Source organism: Sturnira hondurensis, unplaced genomic scaffold (assembly GCF_014824575.4).
Source record: "Sturnira hondurensis isolate 20B ecotype Veracruz unplaced genomic scaffold, ASM1482457v3 Scaffold0000780, whole genome shotgun sequence".
NCBI classification, from domain to species: Eukaryota; Metazoa; Chordata; class Mammalia; order Chiroptera; family Phyllostomidae; genus Sturnira; species Sturnira hondurensis.
The window spans coordinates 5,003,932-5,030,600 of NW_028073411.1; the positions used below are offsets into that span (position 1 = coordinate 5,003,932).

Here is a 26,669-nt window from a genome sequence, read left to right on the forward strand (position 1 = left end):
GGAACTGGCCTGCAACCCAGGCATGTGCCCTGACTGGGAATCGAACCGCGATCGTGTGGTTCGCCGGCCTGCACTCAATCCACTGAGCTACACCAGCCAGCACTTTCCTCCATTTTTTAATGTGGTAAATATAGATGACATAAAATTTCCCATTTTAGCCATTTTGAGTACACAGTCCAGTGCTCTAAGTATGTCTGTGTTGTTGGGCCGCCCTCACCACCATCCATCTCCAGAACTCATAGTGTCTCATTCCGCTCAGCACAACATCTTCAAGGCTCATCTGTGCTGCACATGCCCTCATTAAGTTTAAATAATGTTCCACTGTATGTACAGAGCACATCTTCTTTTTTATATATATTTTTTATTTATTTCTCTTTACAGGGGAAGGGAAGGAGAGAGGAAGGAAACATCAATGTATGGTTGCTTCTCATGCATCCCCTGCAGAGAACTGGCCCCTGCCGGAAACTGGCCTGCAACCCAAGCATGTGCCCTAACTGGGAATTGAACCGTGATAGTCTGGTTCGCAAGCCCGTGCTCAATCCACTGAGCTACACCAGCCAGGGCTCAGAGCACATCTTCTTTATCTATTCCTCTGTAGAGGCCATTTTAGTTGTTTCCACCTTTCAGCTGTTGTGAATTATGCTGTTATGAACATAGGTGTACAAATGCCTGTTCAGGTTCCCGTTTCAATCCTTTCGGCTTCACACTCAAAGGTGGAATTGCTGAGTCATATAGGAATTCTATATTTAATTTTTGAGGACTCATCATACTGCTTCTCATTGTGGCAATACCACTTCATATCCATAACAGCAATGCACTCATGTTCCAACTTCTCCATATCCTTACCAACACTTACAGTCTGTCTTTATAAGAGTCATCCCAATGAGTGGGAAAATGGTTTCTCCCTGTGGTCTGGCTTTGTATTTCCCTAATGATTGTGACATTGACTATCTGTTCATGTGTGTGTTGGCCATCTGTGCATCTTCTTTGGAGAAATGTCTATTCAAATCCTTTATCCATTTTTATAAGTGAGTTGTTTGTGTTTTGCTTGTTTCCCTAGGTTGATTTTGCAACTGTTTTCTATACATTGTATTTGTTCTTTATTTCTTCTTTCACTTTTTTCCTGCCTCCCCCTGGTTTTAATTGAGCATCTGATATGATTCCATCCTATCTCTTCTCATAGCATATCAATTATACTCTAAAAAATTAGTGATTGTCTTATACTTGGACTTATCTAAGTCCACCTTTAAATAATGCTATACAGGTAACTTAGAATATCCGAATTCTTGTCTCCCATTTATCCCTTAAGACATTGCTGTCATTCATTCCCCTTATCCATTTCCTATAATCACTCAATATATTATTCCATTATTACTTTAGCAATAAACTGTTATGTGTTAGATAAGAATAAGAAATTCTTAAGAATAAGAAAAATAGAAGATTTTACAAGATGGAGGCATAGGTGGAAACACTGTGCCTTCTCCCACAACCAAGTTTGAATACAACAAAGGTTTAGAGAAACAAAGACACAACCAAAGGACAGAAAATTGAATTATACGGAAGTCCGACTACATCTAACCGTTCAACGGGGACGGTAAGAGGGGCGGAGCCAGCAGCAAGCAGGGTCGGGCAGGACAGGGCCCCTGACCCAGGCGCGCAGGCAGACAGGAACCAGTTGGGGTGCGGGGCAGACCACGGGCACATATTCGTGCACAGTGAGACAGACCACGCAAGACCCAGGGGGCGAGGGCTGACGGTGGTGGCACACTCGAGTGCAGTGGGACGAAACGTGTGGGCCTGGTGACGGCAGCAACTGCGGCACCGGTGAGGGCCGTGGCGGCAGGTGGCAGACAGGACGCCATAGTCCCTCTTTGACCCTGCCCCCACATACAGCATCACAACTCAGCGACTTAGTTGCCCTGCAATACCAGTGACAGCCATTGTCCCTCTTTGACCCTGCCCCCACATACAATGTCACAACCCAGCGACTTAGCTGCCCTGTTCTAGTGAACACCTTAGGCTTAGGGCTCTGATCCTGCTATGGAACAGGCACGAACAACCTGAAAGATGGCGCAAGAAGAACTCAAAGTCCCAGACCAATAACTCTAAGCGACCGAGAAATTGCCAGCCTCTCAGAAGCACAATTCAGGACACTATTTATCAGGATGCTCACAGAACTGGTAGATTATAGTCATAAATTAGAGGAACAAAGTCACAAATTAGAGGAACATATGAAGGCTAAACTAATTAAAATGAAGGGAGATGCACAGGAAACTAATAGTGATGGAAAGGAAACGGGGACACAAATCAATGGAATGGACTAGAAGGAAGAACAAAACATCCCATGAGAAAGGAATGAAGAAAAGAGAATTCAAAAAAATGAGGAGAGGCTTAGGAACCTCCAGGACATCTTTAAACATTCCAACATCCGAATTATAGGGGTACCAGAAGGGGGAAAGAAACAGCCACGAGTGGAAAACGTATTTGAACAAATAATAAAGGAGAACTTCCCCAGTCTGGCAAAGGAAATAGACTTCCAGGAAATCCAGGAAGCTCAGAGAGTGCCAAAGAAGTTGGACCCAAGAAGGAACACACCAAGGCACATCATAATTACATTAGCCAAGACTAAAATGAAGGAGAGAATCCTAGAAGCAGCAAGGGATAAGGGGACAGTCACCTACAAAGGAGTACCCATCAGACTGTCAGCGGATTTCTCAAAAGAGACCTTACAGGCAAGAAGGGGCTGGAAAGAAGTATTCCAAGTCATGAAATCCAAAGACCTACAGCCAAGATTGCTTTATCCAGCAAAACTTTCATTTAGAATGGAAGGACAGATAAAGTGCTTCTCAGATAAGGTCAAGTTCAAGGAGTTCATCAGCACCAAGCCCTTATTATATGAAATGCTAAAGGGACTTATATAAAAAAAAAGAAGATGAAAAATATTAACAGTGAAAGGACAGCAAACACAGTTAATAACAACCACACCTAAAACAAAAGCAAACCAAGAGGACAGCTAGACCAGGAGTGGAACCATATAAATGAAGAACACATGGAGGGTTAGAAACAGGGGGGTGGGAGGGGGAGAAGGGGGGAGAAGGCACAGAAAATAGCATAGATGGTAAGTAGAAAATAGATAGGGGGGAGAGCGAGAATAGTGGGGGAAATATAGAATCCAAAGAACTTGAGACACGTGGTTATAAACTAAGGGGGCGAGAATGGTGGGGGAGGGAGGGTGCGGGTGGAGGGGACTGAAGGAGGGGAATAGAACAACTGTAATGGTATAATCAATAAAATATATTTAAAAATAAAATAAAATTAAATTAAATTAAAAAAAAGAAAAATAGAAGATTTTATCTCACCTTCATTTATTCCTTTTCCAAAGCTCTTCCTTTCTACTTGTAGATTTCTGACCCATATCACTTTCTTTTTCCTAAATAACTTCTTTTCATAGTTTTCAAGGCATTCCTCATTTCTGTTACAATGTTTTAAAGTTCTAACATTTGCTTTTGATTTCTTTTTAAGTTTCAATCCCTCTACTTATATTGCCCATCTTCTCTCGTACCTTATCTACTTTGTCCACTAGAGCCCTTGGCATATTAATCATAGTTATTTCAAATCTTCTGTTTGATTCCAATTCCAAATCGATTGATTGACATTTGCTTTGGAATTAGGAATCTGACTCCTAATTCCAAAGTCTGTGTCATATCTGAGTCTGATTCTACTACTTGCTTCGTCCTTCAGACTGGATTTTCTCTTGTCTTTTACACTGCCTTGTAATTTTTTTTGAAAGCTTGCAGAATGAATTGGGCAATAGAAACCGAAGGCAAGGTCGTGGGCTTTATGTTAATGAGGTTTTATTTCAATCTGGTTGGCAGGTGGGCTGTGCTTAACATTTGCTGTAGCTGTAGGTGCTGGAGTTTTTAAATTCCTCTCGTATCCTGTTCAGTACCCTGTGTTGAAGCTGAGGAATTCTTCCTCAGAGTATCGTCTGCATCTTAGAACCCTTTCAGCTGTAATCCACTGTTATTATACCGGATCCCTAGTGGTGCAGTGGTGAGGAGAGGGGAGGGAAAGTGTTGTGGTGTTGCAGATTCCTTGCTCCTAGGAACATGGCTTCTCCTTTAATCAGTAAATTCCAGATCCAAAAACCAGTCGTAGAACCAAAACCAAAATGGAGTCACTTATGTTGGGGACACAATGGAGTTGGCCCATGCAGGTGTATTACAGAAAAATAAAGCTCAACTTTACCTAAATTGCAGGAATTTAGAACTCTTCTCAGAGACCAGCAAAGGACTCCAGCCAATTTCCAAATGTGAAGTCTATTCACACCATCTCTGGACCTTCTTGTTCCTTGACTCATCTGCCCTGAGTCAAATAAGGAAGGAGATCACTGGGCAACCAATCAACTAAAGGCCAAGTAACTCCTGCATTTTCCCCATAAAACCCTTTATTAGTCTTTTAGTAACTCAGAAGTCATCGCTCCAGGAACCATGAGTTTCCCAGTTTGCAGTTCAAAATCCTTGCAATTCATGCATTCTTTTGCTTTGTTTTAGCCAGTGTACAGTTTGGTTTTTGTCATGGTTCAAGTCTAGAAACTGCGCAAGTTTTCACTGGGAAAATTGCTCTCGAACTTTTGGTCAGCTACTTTTGACTTATTTTGGTGGTTCAGATAGAGGACTTGCTTTGGTGGTTGCCCATTCCTTTTGCCCTGGAGACCATGTTCTATTTACCATCTCTATTACCTCAGTGGGTCAGACCTCCCTGACACTTCATAGCATCCACTTGGCTTCTGATGTTTAAATGCCACTGTATGACCTCTGTGTTACAGAATTCTGTCACCTCTGCTGCGCTCAAGCAGCCCAGGTCTGAAATGGCATCTTCTATCTTTAGCCCCGAAGTAGAGGGAGAGCCACCGCTGAATTGCTGAGTGAATTTCTGACCTCCCTTACCAGCAAATTCCTTACTGATTTGCTAAGTGGTACATCTTCTGAACTTTCCTTGTAGAATTTATTTATCTGCTGGGTTTTCCACCTTTATGTAAATATTTCCACTTTAGCACGTTCATTTCTTTGAGCTATTTAATCCCCTTTACCACCGCAGTTCTGGCATTTCTACCCAACTTGGTATGTTGTGGGCCATTGTGTTTGCCACACTTTTCAATGACATCCTAAGTGTGTTCATGCCATTGCCTGGGTTTCTTGTGTATGTTAAATCTTGAATCAGTAGAACCCACAAAATAATAAATTGTTCCTTATTTAACTTTGTGTTTCACCTCCCTCCTCCCTTCTTTACCCAGAACCTTCGGAATCTAGTCCCATGCATATTTTCCTGGCTCCTGCTGGTACCTCTTGGCAAGGTCCTTCTGCTTCTCTCCCTCCCCCTCCTTCTTTTGATTTTATTTATTTAGAGAGGGGGAAGGGAAGGAGAAAGAGAGGGAGAAAAACATTAATGTGAGAGAGAAATGTCAATCGCTCGCCTCTTGTCCATGCCCCCATGAGGGAGCAAACATACAACCCAGGCACGTGCCCTGACCAGGAATTGAACCGGCGACCTTTTGCTTTGCAGGACTGCCAGATGCCAACCAACTAAGCCACACCAATCAGGGCTGTCCTACAACTTCTTTGTGGTCATTTTTCAATACTATCAGCCCTAAGGAGTCCTTGGAATAACTATGTTGTGACTCAAGCCTAATTATTGCCTAGTGGCCAGCAAGGGAAGTTGGGGAGTATTCTGAGAAAGGTACAAGTTATCCCACAGAGAGGAGGCCTGATTATCTCACTAGGAAGCAGAACTAGCCCCCACTACCTTTTGACAGGCTCACCAGGTAGAAGGGGATTTAGGAATTTTTCAAGTTTGTAAATGTAAGTGCCCCTTATCCCATGTGTGGGCCTCTGGGCCCACTCTTTTCCAGCCAGGGCCCTAACCTTGCAGATAATTTAATCTTCCTTGGAAGTTTTCACTTGGCCTTCTGCTACTGTTGTATTTAAGTCCTGGGAACGGCCATCCGTTTTCTCTGCCTTCCCCGGGCAGGATATGAGAGCCTGTTTGTATGCTTACTGGAAGGTCTTCTGGCTTTCACACTTAGCTTTGAACAGCAAGTTAATCACTCTCAGACTTACATGATCTCTCTCTCCAGTGTCAAGCCCATTTAGCAAGACCCAACCAAATGCCAATGTTCTTCTAGTTATTATTTCCTCCATACACGGACAACATTGCATGCTCTTTCCCAGTGTACCTTGGGTGGAATTTTAACAATTGCCCTGCTTTCTTGGACCATTTCTGGCAGTAAGTCTTTTAGTGTTAGGTTGCATGAAAAGTAGACTCTGAAGCAAGGATTAGTGCACAGGGAGTTTATCTAGGAGGATTTAGGCTCAACACCAGAGGAGAAACCTGAAAGGAGGATCAGACAGAAGGAAAAACTGGACTGCGATGCTGTAGAGGGGCTGGTGGATGGCTCTTGTCTACTTTGGGGAGCATTGTATGTGAAAATCTAGGGTGGATCACCTAGACCCAGAACTCTGCCCCTCATCAGAGGGAATGTGAACATCCTGAAAGATCCTGGCCCTTTGTTCCCCTTGTAGATTCCAGAAAGACCACTCATCTTTGGTAGATATAGCTTCTCTTCAGTCTTTGAGGTTACAACACAACTGATTAGTTTCCAGTTTTCTTTAGATATACACTTAGCCCAAGGAAAAAGTCTCATCACCTTGATTTTGATTCCTTCTTCACTGTCTCTTTGCCACTTGTAAGAGGCAAGTGATGGTTTGCCACTGAGGCTTCCAAGGTTAGAAGACTTCTGTAGGCAGAACTCTAACCTTTCCCCTCATTTCTCCAAAATTTTAGGATACTTTATAGTTGTGAACCTGTTCCTGGAAGCCTGATACTGGAATACTTGGAGTGAAATCTGGATTTTAATTGACGTCGACACTAACTGCCTGTATGAACTTGGGCATGACCTAGGGGTCAGGTTTAATCATTTTAAAATGACATAAAAAGAGAAAACCAGCTTGAAATTCTTTTCTAGATTTAAAACTCAATGATTAATGTATCATAACCTCTGATAAAAGTCAATATACGGTTAATATACATTTAGGGTAGAAACTTGTATATTTTTTTAAGTGAAGATAATTCACTTTTCTTTGTGCTGACTTGGAATGTAGATTTGGTACAAAGATTTATTTTAAAAAACCCTCTTCATCAGCTTCAATATTAAGGTTATATTTAACTGTAGCAATTGCAGTTTTGTGGATTGGATAAGAACCTGACCACGGTCTTCCTAGGCATCCGTACATCCATTTCTCATACAACGGAGATCACCCAGCTTGACTGGCCCACAGATCTTTCTTGTGCATTTCTTCTGGAGATGAATGCAACTGGGCCAGCAGATAGGGTCTCAGGGAAAGATCCACAACAGTCATGAGTCATATAACCCCCCAAATTTGTTATGGCTTTAGGGACAGCCCTAATGACTCTGTTTACTTGACCTCTTTCTGCCTTAGAGGTCACATCTATAAAATAATACCTATCTTGCAGGGTTGCTGTAAGAATGCGTATAGAGCTAGAGTTAACACCGTGGAAGTGTATAAAAAGAGCACACGGGGGGTGGGGGAAAGTTAATTATGTCCTTACTGCCAATTTTCTCCATTGCATATTAATTTTAAAAACATTAATAGGGTGCGTGCATGTTCGGATTGGGTAAAAAAAGAGAACAACAGACCACATCAAGCTTTGGTATTTGTCTCCATCAGTTTCCTCACTGTGACTGAGAGTGTCTGGTCAGTGACTTCAAGTTCTAGAACTGGAGTAGTCAAATAGTTGGGTTCCAATCTCGGCTCTGCCCCTTCTCAGCGGGGAGATCTTTACTGGTTTCTCCAACTCTCTTAGTCTGGGACTCTCCTAATGCCAGAGTAGTACAGATGATGAGTATCTCCTAACTAAGACTGATCACTTTCCTCTCTCCGTTTCCTCAATCAAAAGCGCGTGAGAGCTACGGGATCACTCAGTTTCGCAGTCACTCGGACGCCGTAAAGCGCCGGCGGGAAGGAAGTAGGGCGGGCCTGGAATTCCCGCCTCCAATGCGTGCGCGCTCACTAGGCACGCACTCACATCACGTTGCGGAAGCGCGCGCGCGCGCAGGCCCAGCCCTCGTCGCCGCCGCCATTTTAGCTCCCGGTTCTGGCCGCACGGTGTAGGCTGTTGTAGCGGGAGGGGTGGGGGTCCTCCAGAGTTAAGTAGCTGCCGTTGACTCCACCGGTAAGGCCGCTTTTCTTCCTTCATAATCGCCGTCTCGAAGATGTCCAAGCGGCACCGGTTGGACCTGGGGGAGGATTACCCCTCCAGCAAGAAGCGTGCGGGGACCGATGGGTAAGCCAGGCCGGGGGCGCGAGGCAGCGGCTCGGGCTTTGTTGGAGTTCCGGCGGGGAGCGGGCCAGGGCCGGCCCGGCGGAGCGGGGCTTGTAGTCCGACCCTTTGTTTCCCTTTGGGCTCGGTTCACTAGCGGCGGGTCGGGGAGAGTGGCGCCACTCCGGCGTGAGGCCGGGCAAGGGCGCGGGGAGATGGTGTTGCGCGGCCTCCGCCCGGCCCAGTCAGGAGGGTGGAGAGGCCTGTCGTGGCCACGCGGACGCCTCCTCCGCCGACTGAGCCAAGGAAGAGGCACTTCTAGGGGAGCGGGCAGGAGGAAACCGAGGACCTCGTGGCCACCTGGATTCCCGGGTGAGGCCTAGGGCTGGGGGAGGGGATAAGGGAGGGCGCGGCGGGAGTGTTACCTTCGGCGGGTGGCAGGTACTTCCCTGGCAGAGGGGCCGGGGAAAGGGCCTTGGGGGCGGTTGGGTGCCTAGTCGGGAGAAGGGAGGAGGGCGGAAAGCCAGAGAAGCGCGTGGATTCTTGCTGTCTGGTATGGGGGTGGCGGGAATGGGGTGAGGCGTGCAGACGAGGAGTTCTCGGGGGAAGGGAGAGTCGAGCGCCTGCCGGGAGAAAGGAAAATGTGGAGTATACCTGGTAGACAGGAAGGCTGGTGTTTTGGAGCCTCTGCGTTTATACTTTGGCGCGAGAGCGCAGGCCTCCGTCCATTCAAACACTTCAAAGTAGACACTAGGCAAACTTCCGCCCTCTGCCCATGCTCCCGCCATCTCCTTTATTTTCTGCTTTGGCCAAAACAGTGGTTAATTGGGCATTCCTGGGCGGGGAATCAGAAGGCTTTTTAAAAAAAATTCCAGTAAGTTCTTGATTTCTACCCCTACAGCCTTCCTTCATAAATAGCTTTTGAAACAAGTCAAGACCCTTTTCAAAAAATGTGTTTTAGTATTTATGGCAAAATATCGCCCTTGGGGAGATTGAGAGTCGAAATACACGAAGACTCGTGAAGTTTCAGATTCTTACCTTTGCATGTCTTTAAAGGTAGAGATGAATGTAACAATTGCATAGAAATCATTTCTTGTCCAGTGTGAGTTTTCATTCCTGAAGTAGAGATAATTTATTTGGATAATTCAGGCAAAGCACCGAAGTTTGAATATCCAAATACTTTGCATAATTTTATCATTTGTGTGTGTGTGCGTGTTCAGAATCAGTGTGTCAGGCCATCTGTATAACTTAGGTGAATTTTTCTTCCCCCAGAGCCCCTTACTGATTTACAGATACCTGTGTTTGGAGTATAAGCTGGGATAGCTTAGGGTGTACGTTTATTGAATTTGAGAAGCAGAAGCATGTAAAATTTTAATTTTGTAAAGTTTTTAGTTTACCATGTTAGACTTGGGTTCTCTCTCTTTTTCGGCTACAAGTCCCACTCTGCCAGAACCTGAGAGTATAGAGTTACTTGTCACACAGTTTAGAGCTGGAAGAGACTTTGAAAGAGTGTAGTCAACTCTACCTAACGGATGAAAAGGGGAGATCCAGAGTTGTTAGGTGGCTTGTGCGACCTTACGCACTTCACAGCTGGATTTGGAACCTTGATCTTTTCATTTTCACTCGTAGTCTCGCTTTTTCTATTATAGCAGACATACTATCACTGTAGTTAAGAGTCATTACAGCCTATTTTAATGGCATGTTTAAAGGGTTGGTAAAGTAGGGAACACTTGGTTCCTGGGTCCTGTGAAGTAAAAATAAGTTATCTAGTTAAGATGGAATTGATGTCTCTCAGGAGTTCAGTTTGGAACAAAACACCCTGGGAGGGAATGAGTTATTCTATTTGTGTGTATGTCCAACGTTTAAATGCTTTTCTTGGGCTTACAAGTGTTCCCATGATATGTATGTGGGTTACTCCCTTTCTCTTGCAAAACAGATATTTAAAATTTGAGTTTTCTGGATCTGTGGTGGTGGTCTTACAATTTTCTTGGTTATTTATTGTCTGACATCTACCTTTAATAAAGCTCAAGTTCTCAGCTACTTGAGGGACTTTTATATTGTCGTTTTTAAGTCACCTGAATATCACTTTTCATAAAACTAATTTTCTTTAGCAGTGTGCTTACCATGTTTATTAATGCTTGGGGTTTTTTTCCCTCTGTATTTTATAACTCAAAAAGTCACTTTTGTTAATTGTCATGCAATCTTGCAAGTTACTATTTTAAGCCTTGGTAGTTAGGAAGTGGTTTTATTCGAGAGGATAGGCTTGTCAGTTTTGTAAATTTCACTGCCAAACGTGGCTTTATCATTTCTCCAGTGCAGAGCGGGAGATTTCACATTCGAGCTCTTAAACTATACTCAGAGAGGGGCAAAAGTAGGTTTACAGTGGTGAGTATGCACAGCACGAAGTCCGTTCTTGTATTATTTATTAATTATTGTGTTTTCCATAAAGAACAACTGTACATCTACTTTTGCCCATCCTGTATAACTATTTACTGCTAGTGTATTTTAATTTGGGGTCTCATATAGACGTTAAAAGGTTTCAGTTACAACATTATCTCATTTCTTTTTCCATCATCCCACAATTTTTTATGTATATAATTACTGCCAAAGACAACCTACTGTTGAACTATGGGAAAAAACTTTTGAAAGTAGAAACATTTTTCACTTTGATGTTAGTTTCCAATATTGCTTCCTAATGAGAGCTTTTCTTATTAAATTGTGGAGATGGTGAAATAAATATGCTAATCATACAACATCTGTAGAGCACGTACTGTACTCCTGAGACTGTTTTAGGTGCTTTGTATGTATAAGCATGTCTTCAATACAGTCCACTGATGTAGGTGGGGTTAAGTAACTTGCCCTGGGGAACACAAGAATGTCCACACATGAAAATATAAATAAAAAAGCAGAACATTTCATGAAAATTTCATCCCTGTCTTTAATCCTTTGATGAACCTTTTATTTAGATCTCTGAATATTTGTTCACAAGTATGAACAGCTTTCTAATATTTAATGTGGGGATGTTTCAGGGTGTTTTATATCTATTCACTCAGAAATAATGTCAAGCTATAAAATAGTTATGCGCTGTCCTTTTTATTGGCTGCATAGCATTTCACTTATAGAGGGGTGTTGTAACTTTTTTTAACCAATTTCCTGTTCAGTGGATGCTGTGGTAGTTTCCTAGACTTCATTAATTTCTAAGTGGGAAGTGAACATCCTGTGTGTGCATATTAGCATACCTACATCTTTAAGAGAAGTTCCTGGAAGGGAGATTGCCCAATAAAAAGCAATGTGTGTGTAAAATACTCTGATTTTGATGACCAATTTACATTTCTTTAAAAATATATTTTATTGATTATGCTATTATGGTTGTCCCATTCCCCCCCTTCACGCCCCTCCACCCTGCACATCCCCTCCCCCACATTCCCAGTTTACATTTTTATTAGTAGTATTTTAGTTCATGTTATTCTGTGTGGAATTTTAACCTGGTATTGTCAATTTTTTAAAAACCTTGAATGGTGAATAATACCTCATTTAATTCTTGGACTACCCCACAGGGCATACAAGGAGCCATGTTTTGTAGATAAGGAAAGAAATAACTGTGGTCCTCTGGTGAGCTTATGTGCTGAGCTAGGATTGAGCCTGGAGAGCACAGAACCACGTGTTCAACAGCTGTCATATCGTCTCTCCTGGCATTATTGTGGTTGATTGTAAAACACAGCTTTGATGGTTTTTAAGCATTGTACCTCAAATAGTATGTCTTCATAACAAAGCTCTTTTATAATAAAAGTACCTATTTTTTTTTAAAAAAAAAATTGCATGTGCACAAGCCTACACATTTCTGAAACTGGCTTTGCACCTTCCTTAACTGACCTTTAGTTTTTATTTTCCCTTCCCTGTTGATGGTAGACAGTTTGAATTATAAGCAAAATTTTGAGGTGATTTAATTTGCCTTCTGCATCCTTCCTGTTGTTTTCTTATTTTACTCTTAAGAGTTTATTTATGAATACTTTTCATTTCACAGATTAGTAAATTGGGCTTGATTTTCTTAATAAAAAATTATTTTGATTCTTTGGAAGACTGCAAAGGCACCTACAACAGTTCTTTGCTCCAAAAGATAAAGTTTGGGAAGATGGAATTATGAAGTTGCCTGAAAGATGGCAGAAGGTGGTGGAACAAAGTGGTGAATACATCATTCAATAAAGTTACTGATGAAAATGAAAAATGTTGTAGTTTTATTTTAAAACAGAATGAACTTTTTGGCCAACTGAATACCTTGCTGGTTACGCAACTCAGTGTTTCTTTTACTTTTATGTCACAATTACCCCCATTTCATGGTCAGCAGATAATCTTAGTGTCTTGAGAATGCATTTTATGCTTCATGGGCCCTTGAAAAACACCATTGTTAGTATAGGTTTTACTGTAACAAAGCAAGGTGATAATATGATTTACTTTGTCCATTCTTCTGTCTCCCATATTTATAACCCGGAAAGGTTAAGTCCCTAACGTTAAGTGCTAGAAGTATAGAAGTCAGTTAAATTTTGGTCACTTTGTGTGCCATGTCCTGCCCCTATGGTGCAGTGCTGGAAATGTAATTTTTTTTCTTTAGATCAGATGGTTTTTAAAAGTTCTTTTATGTTCTGTGATCTTTAAAGCTATCTAGTCTTTGATCCATTTGTGGCTACAGTACTTTGCTGGGTACATTTCTGTCTACCCTATTGTAAACTTCCTCATTCACATTTGGGGCAGTCTAAATACTTATTTAATTAATGGACACCTTAGACCAGGGGCAGAATGAGAAAGGATGACTGAAGTCATGTTTCAAAGATAGGCTAGGAAGCTCAAGTTTTGAATTGTGAGAATTCATTTTGTAAGTTTATTGGGTAATCCTTTGTTCTTTTTCCTTTTTATGCTAATGGATGAGAGACTTCCATCCTACCTTGTATGTTCTGCGGTTCTATAGAAAGTGATTATTGAGATGAATATATATAAAAGCGTATATATGTAAAATGTATATATAATAAGGCTTTTATTTTTAAGTAAATTCTGAAGGAATAGAATTATATTTTTGGGAAAGGACAAGATCAAATGTAACTGGTTAGCTTATTTCTGTGATTGGGGAACTATCCTTCCTAATGCTGGGTTTAGCATTTTAGCTGTATTTTACCAAGGGGAGTTACTGTTGCACAGCTAACATGCTGTTACAGATAATGAATACTCTTTCCCACTCTGCTACTGATGATCAAGGTGTTGGGAAATTTGTATGTCTTCTTGTGTTATGAATAAGGAACAGTGACCTGTCTTGTGGCTTGTGTTATAGCTCCACGTTGTCTATTTCAAGTCTAGGTCCAAAAACCTTGTGGCTGGTTTTTCTGCTTTAGGACTTGATCTGAAGTAAACTGGATTAGTAGAATGAATAAGCCTGAACTATTTAAAAATTTTACTGTGTTAGGGATCGTCTGTAGTAACTAGAAGTAGGTACTAGAATTGACTACTTAAAATTGGCCTAGGTTTAATATAGTTCATGTCTTGAGTAATTTTAACAGCTGGGAATAGTGTTCGGTGAAGCCCTTTAATGGGCAACCAAAGTGTTCATAGATTTAAAGAAATACTTTCAGTGTTTTACTAGTGCTGTTAAGGATATCGTGCAAGAGTAAATGAAACCAAAGAGTAAAAGTGTTTTAATTTTAGTTTTTCTTATACAGCAATGTATGTTATTCAACAAAATTACGAAAGTAGAACCTAAGAAAATCCACCTGTAATCCTTTAACTCATTATTATGAGGTAAGGTGGAATTGTCTTTGTCTAGAAGCAGTGTTTTTGGTAAATTTTGAATGTAACATGCAAAAAATACTTTTTACATAACTTGAAAGGAGACTCTAAGAAAGTCTGTATGCCATCCCCCCCCCCCCCAATTTTCTTTTCTTTTTTTTTGGCCTGATTTGGTTCTACCTTTTCCCTACTATGCCTTCAGTATTTAGCTTCTAAGTAGGAAGAGATTTTACTTGTAGAAAAAGGCCGAATTCTTGTGTTATCTGGTGGTTTTAAAGGTTGTAGAAAGAGACAGATAGTCCCTTAACAGAATTTGAGGCCTCATCAAGAAAGCGAAGAATATTTATGGGTGAGGCATGGAGAATCTTTGATTGTAAGTTATTTTCATTATTTCTGGTACTTACGTAATTCATTGAACTTTATATCAGTTAATTCATTTGGTTGTTGGACATTTACTTTCTTTGTGGCGAAAATGTTGCTGTGAACAGTTTGCATAAAGTTCAGCATCATAATTCTAAATTTTAACTTGTTCATTTGTTTGTGTGTTTGTTTGTTTTTAGGAAGGATCGAGATCGGGACAGGGATCGTGAAGATCGGTCTAAAGATCGTGACCGAGAACGTGATAGAGGAGACAGAGAGCGGGAGAGGGAGAAAGAAAAGGAGAAGGAATTGCGAGCTTCTACTAATGCTATGCTTATCAGTGCTGGATTACCACCTTTAAAAGCTTCCCATTCAGCTCACTCAACCCACTCTGCACACTCAACACATTCAACACATTCTGCCCATTCAACACACACCGGACATACAGGACACACATCACTTCCACAGTGCATCAATCCATTTACCAACTTACCCCATACTCCTCGATACTATGATATTTTAAAGAAACGGCTTCAGCTCCCTGTTTGGGAATATAAGGATAGGTTTACAGATATCCTGGTTAGACATCAGTCCTTTGTACTGGTTGGTGAGACTGGATCTGGTAAAACAACACAGGTGAGTTACTGTATGCCATGCTACAGATTTTATTAAAGTTTATTAAGTGTTCCTTATTTGATGCTGGCGATCAATCTCATTGTCTGCTTCCTGATAGCACATCTTAAAAAATAGCTGCTTTGGTGTTGGCACCATTTAGTGACTTTCAGAGTGGGAGTCCAGTAGGGAGCACCTATTTTCCTGAGTTGGTAGGGGGAGTAGTGCTGGTTTTCTGGCTTTGTCACATTATGGTTGGCAGAGTAATGCTCTCCCTCCCACTTTGACTCTGGAGGTAGTGCAAAATTGGGGCTCTGATGTTTGTTTTCCAGTGCTCGGGTGGAGACATCTGAACCACTGGAGTGGTTCTCATTTTTGTCATTCTTTCTTATTTTGATTTGCTTTGAACCATGTGGATATTATCTTTTGAAAATGGAAGAGCTAAATAAAGTGTCTGCTTGTGACTTCATCTAGGTACCTCCTACACATAGTCACAATTAAACACTAGTATCTTGTTAGTAATATATCCAGGAGATTTTTCTTTCTTTTTTAAAAAAAGGATTTTATTTATTTTTAGAGGGGGAAGGGCCGGAGAAGGAGAAGGAGACATCAATGTGTGGTTGCCTCCAGTGCCCACTGACCCATCCCTGCCCCCTGGCTTTACTGAGGACCCCTCCATCAACCCAGACATATGCCCTGATTGGGAACCTAATGGGTGAACCTTTGGTTCACAGCCCAACACACAATCCGCTGAGCTACACTAGGCAGGGCTCTTGCTTTTTAAAATTATTTTAATGATTATACCATTACAGTTGTTCTGATTTCCCCCCCCTTGGCCCTCTCCCCCACCACCCCTCTCCAGAATATTTTTCAAGTGTGATGAGCCATTATTTGCTTGGTCCATGTTATAGACATCTAGGCTGCTCCTAATGGTTATTTTGCATGAGCAAGTATATGGGTAGGATAAATCAGTAGAAATGGAAATTTCTGGGTCAGAGGGTTGTTTGTAATTGTGATACATTTAGCCAAATACCTTATCATAGGTAACATACTGGTTTACCTTTCCATGAGCATGCCTGAAAGCATATGTGGAAAACCATTAGCATGTACTGCTGGACTTGAATTTTTACAAATCTGATAGTGAAAAGTAGTATTTTAGTGTAATTTTAATTTGCATTTTCTTGCTATGACTGAGGTTAACCATATTCTCTTATGCTTGAGCCAGACCCATGAGTTAAAAATTTCTTGGAGATTACATAAGTGGCAGTCCCTGGCCGTTGTACACAATTTGGAAAGTTCGGGGACATGTCGAATGTAATGATTGTTTATCATGCAGAAATAATTATTAATATGTTGTTTCCTACTGTCCTGCGTTCCATGTTAATGTACCTATGATACATGTTTATATTTGCAGGTCTGATCCTTGGTACGATTTTTCTTTTCAAGTGAAGGAAAACTTAAGTGTTGGTGTTAGGACTGGAACTGTTTTTATTTTTATTACCTGACAGGAATTTAAAGAAGTGAATATATGGCCCTACCCACGTGACTAGGTTGCACTTAGTAGTCCCACAAAGTGAAAGGTCGCTAGTTCATTTCCCAGTCAGGGCACATGCCTGGATTGTGGGTTTGGTCCTGGTCCAGGCATGACGGAAAGCAATTGATCTCACATCAGTGTTTCTCTCTTTTTTCCCTCCTTCCCCTGTTCTCTACAAATAAATAAGTAAAACCTTTAAAAAGATACAACTAAAACGTAACTAATGTCATAGTGTTTCATAATAATTATGTCAACTAGTGTATCTCATTTGGATAGTACTAACAACACCCATTCTAATTGGGTAAAGCTAGGCACTGTGCGCTTGGTATGTATTTAATTTTTCAACATTTCAGCAAGGAAGTTGTTAGTCACCATTTTACAGATGGTCAAAATGAGGCTTAGATTTAAAGAATATTGGGTTTTGTGAATGTTCCTGGGTTGCATAGTAGATTTAGGTGGGCTCAATATTTAGCTTTTCCCCTTTGTCTCACAGCCAAAACTAGTATTTATTTCATACTGTTATTCTGTGATCTTACAGTTAACTTTATTTCAGAGATGAGTTTATTTAGTAGTAGTTAGTGTAGAGGAAGGCCCAGTCAACTCAAAACAAGAGATTTATGATTATTTGGGTTGTTTGGATATTTGAGATACTTAGATACTTAGGATTGCAGAGCATTTGGGGGACTCAAAGGGAAACTAAACAGTTAAATAGTGGATTTCACCCACCTGAATTTTGGCATAGTGTTAGTAAACTTGAACTCAAAATTACTAAGCCAATTTTTGGTTATCTTTTTGTGCTTATCAAAAAATGAAATCCTTGCCCTAACTAGTGTGACTTAGTGGGTTGGGTGTCGTTCTGTGGACCGAAAGGTCACAGATTCAGTTCCCAGTAGAGGCACATACACAGGTCCCCGGGGGGCATACTAGAGGTGACCAATGGGTGTTTTTCTCACATACTGCTATTTCTCTCCCTCTCTCTAAATATAAATAAATAAATTAAAAATTTTAAGATGCTTTGTAACCTATACATTTACAAAAAAGAAAAATGAAATTCTCCAAGCAGTATCAAGTAATGACTAACTTTTGACTGAGACTCAGTAAAGACACTTCATGTTGCAACTTGATACGTACATGTGGTGCCCATATACAAGAAACTAAAGCTAGTTAGCCAAGGGACGGTAGGAGCAAGGGCACAGGTTGAGAGAAGGCAAAGCATTGTGTGCCCTGTACAGTGTGTAGGCTGTACAGGAAGAGTGAGGTGGTGAGGTAGAGGAGAGGAGGCTGGAACAGTAGGTTGGGCCTTAATATACCTCACTGCAGATTGGGAAGCCATCAGAGGTGGTGCTGTGGTTTTTTTGTTTGTTTTTTTTTTTTAAATCCTCACCTGTGGATGTGTTTATGGATTTTAGAGAGAAAAATATCAATGTCAGAAACAAACATCAGTTGCTTGCCTTCCATATGTATGTACGCCCTGACCAGGAATCGAACTAGCAATGATTTGTTGTATGGCATGGTGTTCAGCCAGCTGAGCCGCCTGGCTAGGGCCCATAGAGCTTTTTAATTGGAGGTGAATGACAAGGGTTTTTATAAAATGTCCTGTTTGGTGAGAATATTGATGATAGACTATGCAGGAGGTTATAAAATACAGGACAGTAGAATAAAGGATAGATTGGATTTAGGGTGTTCACTTACTAAGTCTGGGGCTTGGGAGGAATTAATAAATATTTGGAGGAAGGTGAGCAATAGTTTTGGTGTTGAACTTTAGGATACCATTCTTCAAGTAGAAGTGACTACTAGGTTAGGGGTTGGAAGTAGAGTTAGGACTGACATTCAATATAGGTACTATAAGAATAAGACTGCTCAATATAAAACAAGAAGGCTTAGAGAATAGAGAATCAGTTTTTAGGAAAATAGCCACAAATGGAGGAAGGGAAGAAGCTGAAAGAGGAATAGCTTTAGAAAATCTGATCCCTGATGTGAATAGCCAAAGGCTGCGTATTTCAGGACCTACTTCCTTTCTCAGTGCTATTCTTAGAAGTATGAATAGATGGATTGACTAAGTGGTACTCCAAATATTGTTTTGGAATCCTTGAAAGTCCTTGAAACTGGTTCAGAGTTGCTGGAATTTTATTTGTGCACTTAACAAACAAAACAAATATTGCAACACATTCAAAATAGCAGATAAAAGAATCAGCTGTCTTCTATTAAAGCAGACATTAGAGATAAGTAGAAGTATTAATGTACTGTTGCTAAATTATTTTTGCTTTGGAAAATAGTTTTTTTAATAGAAAATGTTTATGTTAATGTTTGATGAATTTTTGTTAGTAATTAATTTTTTAAATGTTTCAGTTTTGATGTTGTACTTCAGTAAATCTATTAGTTCGGCATCCTAAGTTATTTTAAGAGTATAAAGAGTTTCAGAGATCAAGAGTCAAAACTGCTGAATTAGCCAAAGCTGTTACATTGTTTTTAAGTGGAAGTAAGCTCTCCATATCACTAGATTGAATTTATAAATCTGTGAGCCTTCTTGCCTTGAGAATTACAAACTCATTTTAAATAGCTTTTATTGACTAGTGAGTGTTTTGTATTTTTTTTAAACTTCATTCTATTTGGTCTTACAAAGTACACTATGCATTTGTGAGAGGCATGCTGAAATGAAGATACATATAAAGGCTATAAAGGCTTGCAAGAAAATCACCTAAACTTTGGCCTGTGGGTTTACATACCTAGAGAGTGACTTTTCATTCTCTGAAAAGTTGAGTATTTTTGTTCATTTAAAATCCTTTAAAGATACTCACTGTTGTGTTCTTAGAGAATTGTTCCCTCCTTTCTGGTATTTGTCAGTGACAATACATCCCCAAATTACAGAAGTAACCTAACTAAAATGTAGTAATGGTATAGCAATCAATTTTCTTGAGTATCTGTGTGCAAATTCTGTACCAAAACAAAATTCCCCCAAATGTGTGGTTTTTTCCTCATGTTTTTGTATCAGTGGATTCTCATTTAATGTAGTAAGCACTTAGATTTTTTCCCATGGGTCCCCCCCCCCCTCGGGTAGTGAGGAACCGTGATATTAGAGCATCTATTAGCTTTTATTGATAATAAAATAGGGAGGAAATGCCCCGTTGTCATGGCAGTCATTCAACTTGTGCTCATTGGTTTTCCTTTCCCCTTGGCTGCCCTCCTTTACTTGGTGGAAGTGCTGCTGCTTCTCTAGGTCCTGTTGAATCTGATAGGACAGTTTGTTATTAAGTAGAATTTTTTGTAAGTTGGGTTTTTTCCCCAGTGCATACAGTGTAGAGCATATTCAGCAAAGCCTTGGTGGACTTAGCCCACTCAAGAATGCAGTTATGTCATGTCATTGTTGTACATGACCCTCCCTCGTCTTAGAGTGCTGGTACTGTTGAGACTTTGAGTCATATATAATTTGTGGTGTGCCTGATTGAATTTTTGTTCAGTTATTAAAATGTGATAAAATATGTTAAATATACCTGGTATGAAGGCAGAGTAGAATTAATGTAAATGTGAAATTATTTGATAGATTCCACAGTGGTGTGTGGAGTACATGCGATCCTTACCAGGACCCAAGAGAGGAGTTGCCTGTACCCAGCCCAGGAGAGTGGCTGCAATGAGTGTGGCTCAGAGAGTTGCTGATGAAATGGATGTGATGTTGGGCCAGGAAGTTGGCTATTCCATTCGATTTGAAGACTGCAGTAGCGCAAAAACCATTCTTAAGTAAGTATTATGTTTAAACATGGACATTTTCTTTTTTTGTTTTCTGCCACTAGACAGGGAACTTTGCTGTTGGAGTCTCAAGTTACCCAACTTTAGAATAGCCCAGAGTAGACCATCTTAAACTTACTGGATAACATTTTATTTTGAATTGTTTCTTGGTAGTAATATATACATATACAGTAGGCATTGAAGTTCAAAGGTCACATTTTAGTTACTTGGTGATGAATCTTAGGTGAAATGTGTAATTTAAATTTGATGTAAAAGTAAAGTGACATCTTAATAAGACAGTTACTTTTAGAAAGAATGATGTGTGGGATGTGATGTGATTTATTTGGGGGAGAGGCCTTTTAGTGTTAATTATACAGCTGTTACCACACATGTTATATGCTAAAAGGAGAATCTTTTGTTCTGTAATATACTCTTGGAGTCTCATCAGAGTCCTCATTCCTTTTCACTGTAGTGTGGCACACACGATTGACAACCGTATTGAGCTTTGTAACATTTTATTTAGCTCCGAAAAATTTTTATCTTTATCTTAAACTTGTATTCTGTGTAAGTAGTGATATATGTTACCTGATGGTACTTCTTTTGAAAAGCTTTCCCTTTTGTTGCTCCTGTTTATTCTGTATAGATGGGACATTTAAATCATTTTCTAAAAATGATTTTTTTGTCACCATGCAGGCCTCCCCCAGAGGTTGTTTCTAAAAGACAATTTTGGAACACAATGTTACATGGGTAGTAATGTGCCTTTGATGGCAGAATTGTGTATGCAGCGTTGTGCAGGGAAACGACATTTTATAGAAAATGTTTAGTGTGTGCAGAAGTAGAGTAGTGCAGTGAACCTCTACATGTTTATTATGTATCTTTAACCATCACCAGTCTTTTTCGTCCAGATCCCACCCTTTTCCCTGTGTCATAATTTGAAGCAAATCCTAGACATTATACTTTCATCGGAAAATATTTCAGTGTATATCTCTCAGATAAGGTTTTAAAATATAACTGATACCATAACTTAAACTTTTTCTTATTCAAAATACATACCCAGTTATCTTCAAGTTGTATGTTATTCTTTTCTACTTTCTTTGGTCCTCATTTCATTTTTATTAGAACTTCAGGTGAATGAATTTAGTATCATATTTAATAGCAGTTGAACTTATGTTTGCTTCAGGCATGTTTTTGGCTTAAAGTGTACTCTTCATTGGATACTTTTTTTTTTAGTGATAATCACATTGGTTGTAATTATAGTGTAATTGACAAAATAATTACTTAAACAAAATCATACCTTGTGGTTTTATATTACTTTAAAATGCAGTAATACCAAAGATTTGAGGAGAATGAAGGGCAGGTTTTATTCATGTTTAGCAGAAATCATACTCTGACATTTGATTCAGTATGCATTGAACTTTTCTTGGTAAGTCACAGTTGATCAGGGAGAAGAGAATTTGGAAAATTGGACAACAAGAAAGTTAATATATGCAGTATTGGGACTGTGTAATAGGGAGTGGTAGGCTTTTAAAAGATGTATGCTTGTGAAAGATTTTGGTTCAGTTACTAGGGAGTAACAAGTAGATGTGATAACTCAAAATGAAGATATTTTGGGCATTAGATTAAAAATACTTTTGATATTTTTATTCATTACATATTACAGTTGTCTCATTTTTTCTCTCCCCTTTATTTCCCTCCGTCCTGCACCTCCTCCTCCCACCAGCATTTCCCCCTCTTAGTTCACATCCATGGGTCATATATACAAGTCCTTTGGCCTCTCCATTTCCTGTACTATTCTTAACCTCCCCCTTCTATTTTGTACCTACCATTTATGCTTCTTGTTCCCTGTACCTTTTCCCCCATTCTCCCCCCTTCCTTTTCCTGTTGATAACCCTCCATATGATGTCCGTTTCTGTGACTCTGTTCCTGTTCTAGTTGTTTTCCTAGTGTACTTTTTTGGGGGGGGTGTCAGCTGTTGATAGTTGTAAGTTTGTTATTTTACTACTGTTCATATTTTTGGTTGTCATCTTTTTCTTAGATTAAGTCCCTTTAACATTTCGGATAATAAGGACTTGGTGATGATGAACTCCTTGAATTTGACCTTGTCTGGGAAGCACTTTATCTGCCCTCATTCTAAATGATAGCTTTGCTGGATAGAGCGATCTTGGATGTAGGACCTTGCCTTTTCATGACTTTGAGTACTTCTTTCCAGCCCTGTCTTGCCTGTAAGATCTCTTTTGAGAAATCAGCTGATAGTCTTATGGGAACTCCTTTGTAGGTGACTGTCTCCCTTTCTGTTGTTACTTTCAAGGTTCTCTCCTTATCTTTGATCTTGGGTAATGTAATTTGTTTTGTGCCTTGGTGTGTGCTTCTTTGGGAGACTCTGAGCTTCCTGGACTTCCTAGAAGTCTATTTCTTTTACCAAATTGTGGAAGTTCTCCTTCATTATTTTTTCAAATATATAGATATATTTTAATGAAATGGTTTCCAGAGGAAACCAGGGTTTCCTTGGAAGTAAGTCTCCTAAACTTATTCCAGACAGGGTGAGGGTGTTGGGATTTGTTCTAGAATCTTCTGAAGAGTTAGAAGCTAACCCAGTATCATCTTTAAGTGGTAAGTCCTATTTAATAGTACTGGGCTAGTGATAGTTTTAACTAAGGGGGGTGCTCCATTAAAAAGAACATTGTGTGAGGCAACAACACATTGATGTTTCTCTTTCCTCTTTCTCCCCCCCCCAAAAAATAAATAAATAAAATCCTAAAAAAAAAAAAAAAAAGAAAGTGTTGTATGAAAGCCTAGATATCTACAGGGTCCAGCAGAAGTAATGCCTGCTTGAGTGTGGTTGGTGCTGTAATAACATAGGTGTAACAATTTACAGCTTTAACATTTCAACTAAAATGTCATATGGTATGCTTAAGCTTGACATTGTTATTTTGCAGAATTACATGCTTATGATTTTGTAGCCAAAAGGGATGTTATTTGTGCTGGACCCTGTATTTTGCATCATCACTTCAACTCCTGTCTTCAGAACATAGATGTTAAAATGAATTAAAGCCTTAACTAAATGAGGATCAGCTACATAATTAATTGGCTAGGAAGAGTGAATACATCAGACAGCTGTCGATATTTTCCACTATTTTCATATATAGATTTCAAATGTTTATGTGTCCATTGTGTAGCCAGATGTCTTTAATTTTTCACCATAGGAAGATGGTAAAGAAGACTAACTTCTGAAGTTTCTGCCCAAGGGACTTCAGTCGAGGTTGAGGAGAGATAGAAGTTTGTTTGAGAGTACTTTAGCTAAATTCGTTACAGCATGTCTATACAGATAAAGTGTCCAAAGATAGTGTCCCCAATTCTTTGGGGACACTATACATAAATTTTAGGTTCTAGGTGGAATATTGTGTCATTTTCAGAGGATTGGGTTTAGCATAAATTAGTGCACACTCTGTTAGACCAGCCTTAAATAGCTAGCCAGTCCCTTAGTTAGGCAGGTTAATTTGTAGAACCACCACCGCTAAATGGCTTTTAAGTTTTGTGATATACTTACCTGCTCTCATCTTCTGCCTGAAGTGTTCTTTGTGCCATCCTGGAAATGATGGGGAGGAGGGGAAAGAATGAAAAACACAATGAGTAGCTGAAGAAGAGCAAGACCTGTTACTGAAAGATAGCTGCCAAATTTGTGACTCGTCTGAGAAAACTATCTGCGTATCTTTTGATGTATTTATATTGAAGTTACAGGTTGATAAACTTGTTTTTGCAGTGGATTTTAAGAAGCGCTTTGTAGTTGGAGTAAATTCATCCTTTTTTTTTTAAGTGAATGAAATAGTTGATAGTCTTGAATCTCAATTTTTTGACATCCTTAATTTGATAGCTAATTTCACTGTTATTTTGGGTGATGGTTCCTGGTTCCTTTTTGTTGTCTGCCCCCCCCCCCCCGGCAATTACTGATCTAGTTTGATTTTGAGGGAACCCAGTAATTGACACAAGTAATACTTAGTCTTTTAGTCAAATAATAACTGAGTGCTATTGTATTGTAGTGCTAGGTATAGTAGTAAAAAGTAAATCTGGTCTCTGTCACCATAAAAACATAAAAAGTAAATGTAAAATTTCACATTGTGATTGGGCTTCTGAAAGAGAACATTGGGGTTTATATGAAGGCATGATTTGAAAACTCAATTTAGGTTGGAGAAGAGAAGGAGAATTTAAGTCAAGGCCTGAATTTAAAGTAACGGTTTGCTAGATTTCAGGTTATGCTAACAGGGTGCAGATCTTCCTAGGTAGATAGAACAGCATTTTTAAAAACTCCTTTTGCTGCAGGGTAAAATCTTTTTATTTGAGAAGGCAATGTCTGCATATTTAAAGTATCCAACTGATTGGTGTAAGTCAGCGATCTATTCCATATCACTTGAGGTGTTAGGGCTGGTTTTTGGACAGTGTGGATGATCACAGGTTGATTTATTTCTCCTGCCTGGTTGGAGTATAAACTGGGAACAGAGACTGTGTCTTTATGTGTATACTTGCTTTGTGCATGGAATCCTTTTTAAAAAAAAAAATCAGAGGAGAATGAAAGGGGTAACACTGAAATTTATCCGTTTTTCAGTATGATTGTGGGAAAGTGGTAGGAATTTTTTATAGGAATTTATTTTCCCTGATATGTTAAAACTTCTCTTGGTAGAGAGGGTATAGTGACAGGGTGCTTTGGTGTACATAATTTGCCTTTTATTCTGAATGTTTTGCTTTTGGATATCACATTCATTTCAATTTTGGAATATGTCACAAGGCTAAGGACCCAAGCTAGGGCAGTGTTTATGAAGCACAATGTTACAGCATTCTCAGAGGGCGCATGTTTTTATATGTAACTTTGGGACAAGCTGCTTAGGTAATCAAGAAATTTTAAAGACAAGATGTGGTTAGATTCTATATAATTGACAATGAGGGATGAATATTCTTGGGTTTCAAGGTGATTTCAAGGCATGATAAGTCTGTTATAAAGCTTGAGGGAAAGAGATGTTGAACAAATCAGCCAAAGAAATGCTATGGATTTGGATTTGAAACTAACAATTTTTTATCTCCAAAAGCCAGTCTAGGCAAGAAGGTAGAAGGAATTAAAAAATATAAGAACCCAGGGCAAACACTGCTACAGTAAGGAACTGGCTGGTACAGAACCTTTAAGGTTGACATCAGGGAAGGATTTAGCAGGTATTGGCATAGCAGATTCTTTGGGGCTCGTGGAAATAACAGTTCGAAGCACCAGTGCATAAGGCCTATGCTGAGATTCCAGAGTGGTTTCCAATGCAGCAATTGTTTAAAAATAGATGACTTGAGAAGAGAATCAAAAGGAAATGGATTCTAGAACACAGACTCCAGGATTACAGTGTCTGGTTGCATGCAAGCTCTGCCACTTACTAGCTGTGATCTTGGCTACCTTAATAAACTTCCCTGGGCTTAGTGCTTTTTTCAGAAGATGGAGCTAGTAAGTCCCACAGTTGTTCTAACATTCAGAAGATGGAGCTAATAACTGTGTCTCGGGGTTGTTCTGACATCAAATAAGTTGATTTGTGTATAGCCCTTAGAGTAATTCCAGACAGCCAGCAAGTGCTAAGTCAACATTACTACTCTTGGTTCTGCTGCTGGTGGTGGTGGTGGTAAATGGCCATTTTGGAAAATTATTGGATCCTTATTACCATTAACTCAGGTTATTAAACCAATTCAAGGAAATTCCTTTTAACACAAGTGAATCACATTTTGGGGTTTTGACTTGAATTCAATCTTGACATTACTTGTCCCTATGAAATGAGTGAGTGCATGCAAATTCTTTTTAACGTTGGAAGTAAGATGTGGAAACAGGCTTTGGTATGTTAGAGATCATTAATTATACAAATATTATAAGCTAAATTATTGAACATCTGTTATTTGGTAGGCTTTGTTCTAACTTAGGTGTAGCACTGAAGTTAGGCAAAGGCAGTTTTACTGGATATTTAGAAAGGGTTTGGGAATAAAGAATAAATGGTTATTCACCACTTACAGTTCTTAGCAGAAAAGTTACTGTTACCACTCTAGAATTAGAATTCCACTGGCTTTTGTTAATTTACGGAAAGCTGAGGCTTCCATACATTATTATATAAGCACTTGCAAGGTACTAGTTATAAAAGGCCCTTTGTTTACAGTTCCAATATCCTTAAAAATGTAAAAACAATGTACACATTGATCCTAGCTTTCAGTAAATTCTGTTGTGAGGATGGTAAAGCATTTCATTCAAAATCTGAAAAATTTGAGAAATGGATAGTGCGTTTTGAAAACAAATTATTCTAACTGAAACATACAGAAA

The 26,669-nt window shown here is 39.6% G+C and overlaps 1 protein-coding gene across 1 annotated transcript in view; it reads left to right on the forward strand.

Annotated features, from left to right (window-relative positions):
* The first annotated feature begins 8,142 nt into the window (after nucleotides 1-8,142).
* DHX15 (DEAH-box helicase 15) overlaps nucleotides 8,143-26,669 on the forward strand; it is a 54,383-nt gene continuing 35,856 nt past the window's right edge. The window contains exons 1-3 of the mRNA XM_037044925.1: nucleotides 8,143-8,364; nucleotides 14,673-15,108; nucleotides 20,160-20,353. Of these exons, the coding sequence (XP_036900820.1) occupies nucleotides 8,294-8,364; nucleotides 14,673-15,108; nucleotides 20,160-20,353 (701 nt within the window). The 5' untranslated portion in view covers nucleotides 8,143-8,293. The remainder of the gene's footprint in view (nucleotides 8,365-14,672; nucleotides 15,109-20,159; nucleotides 20,354-26,669) is intronic.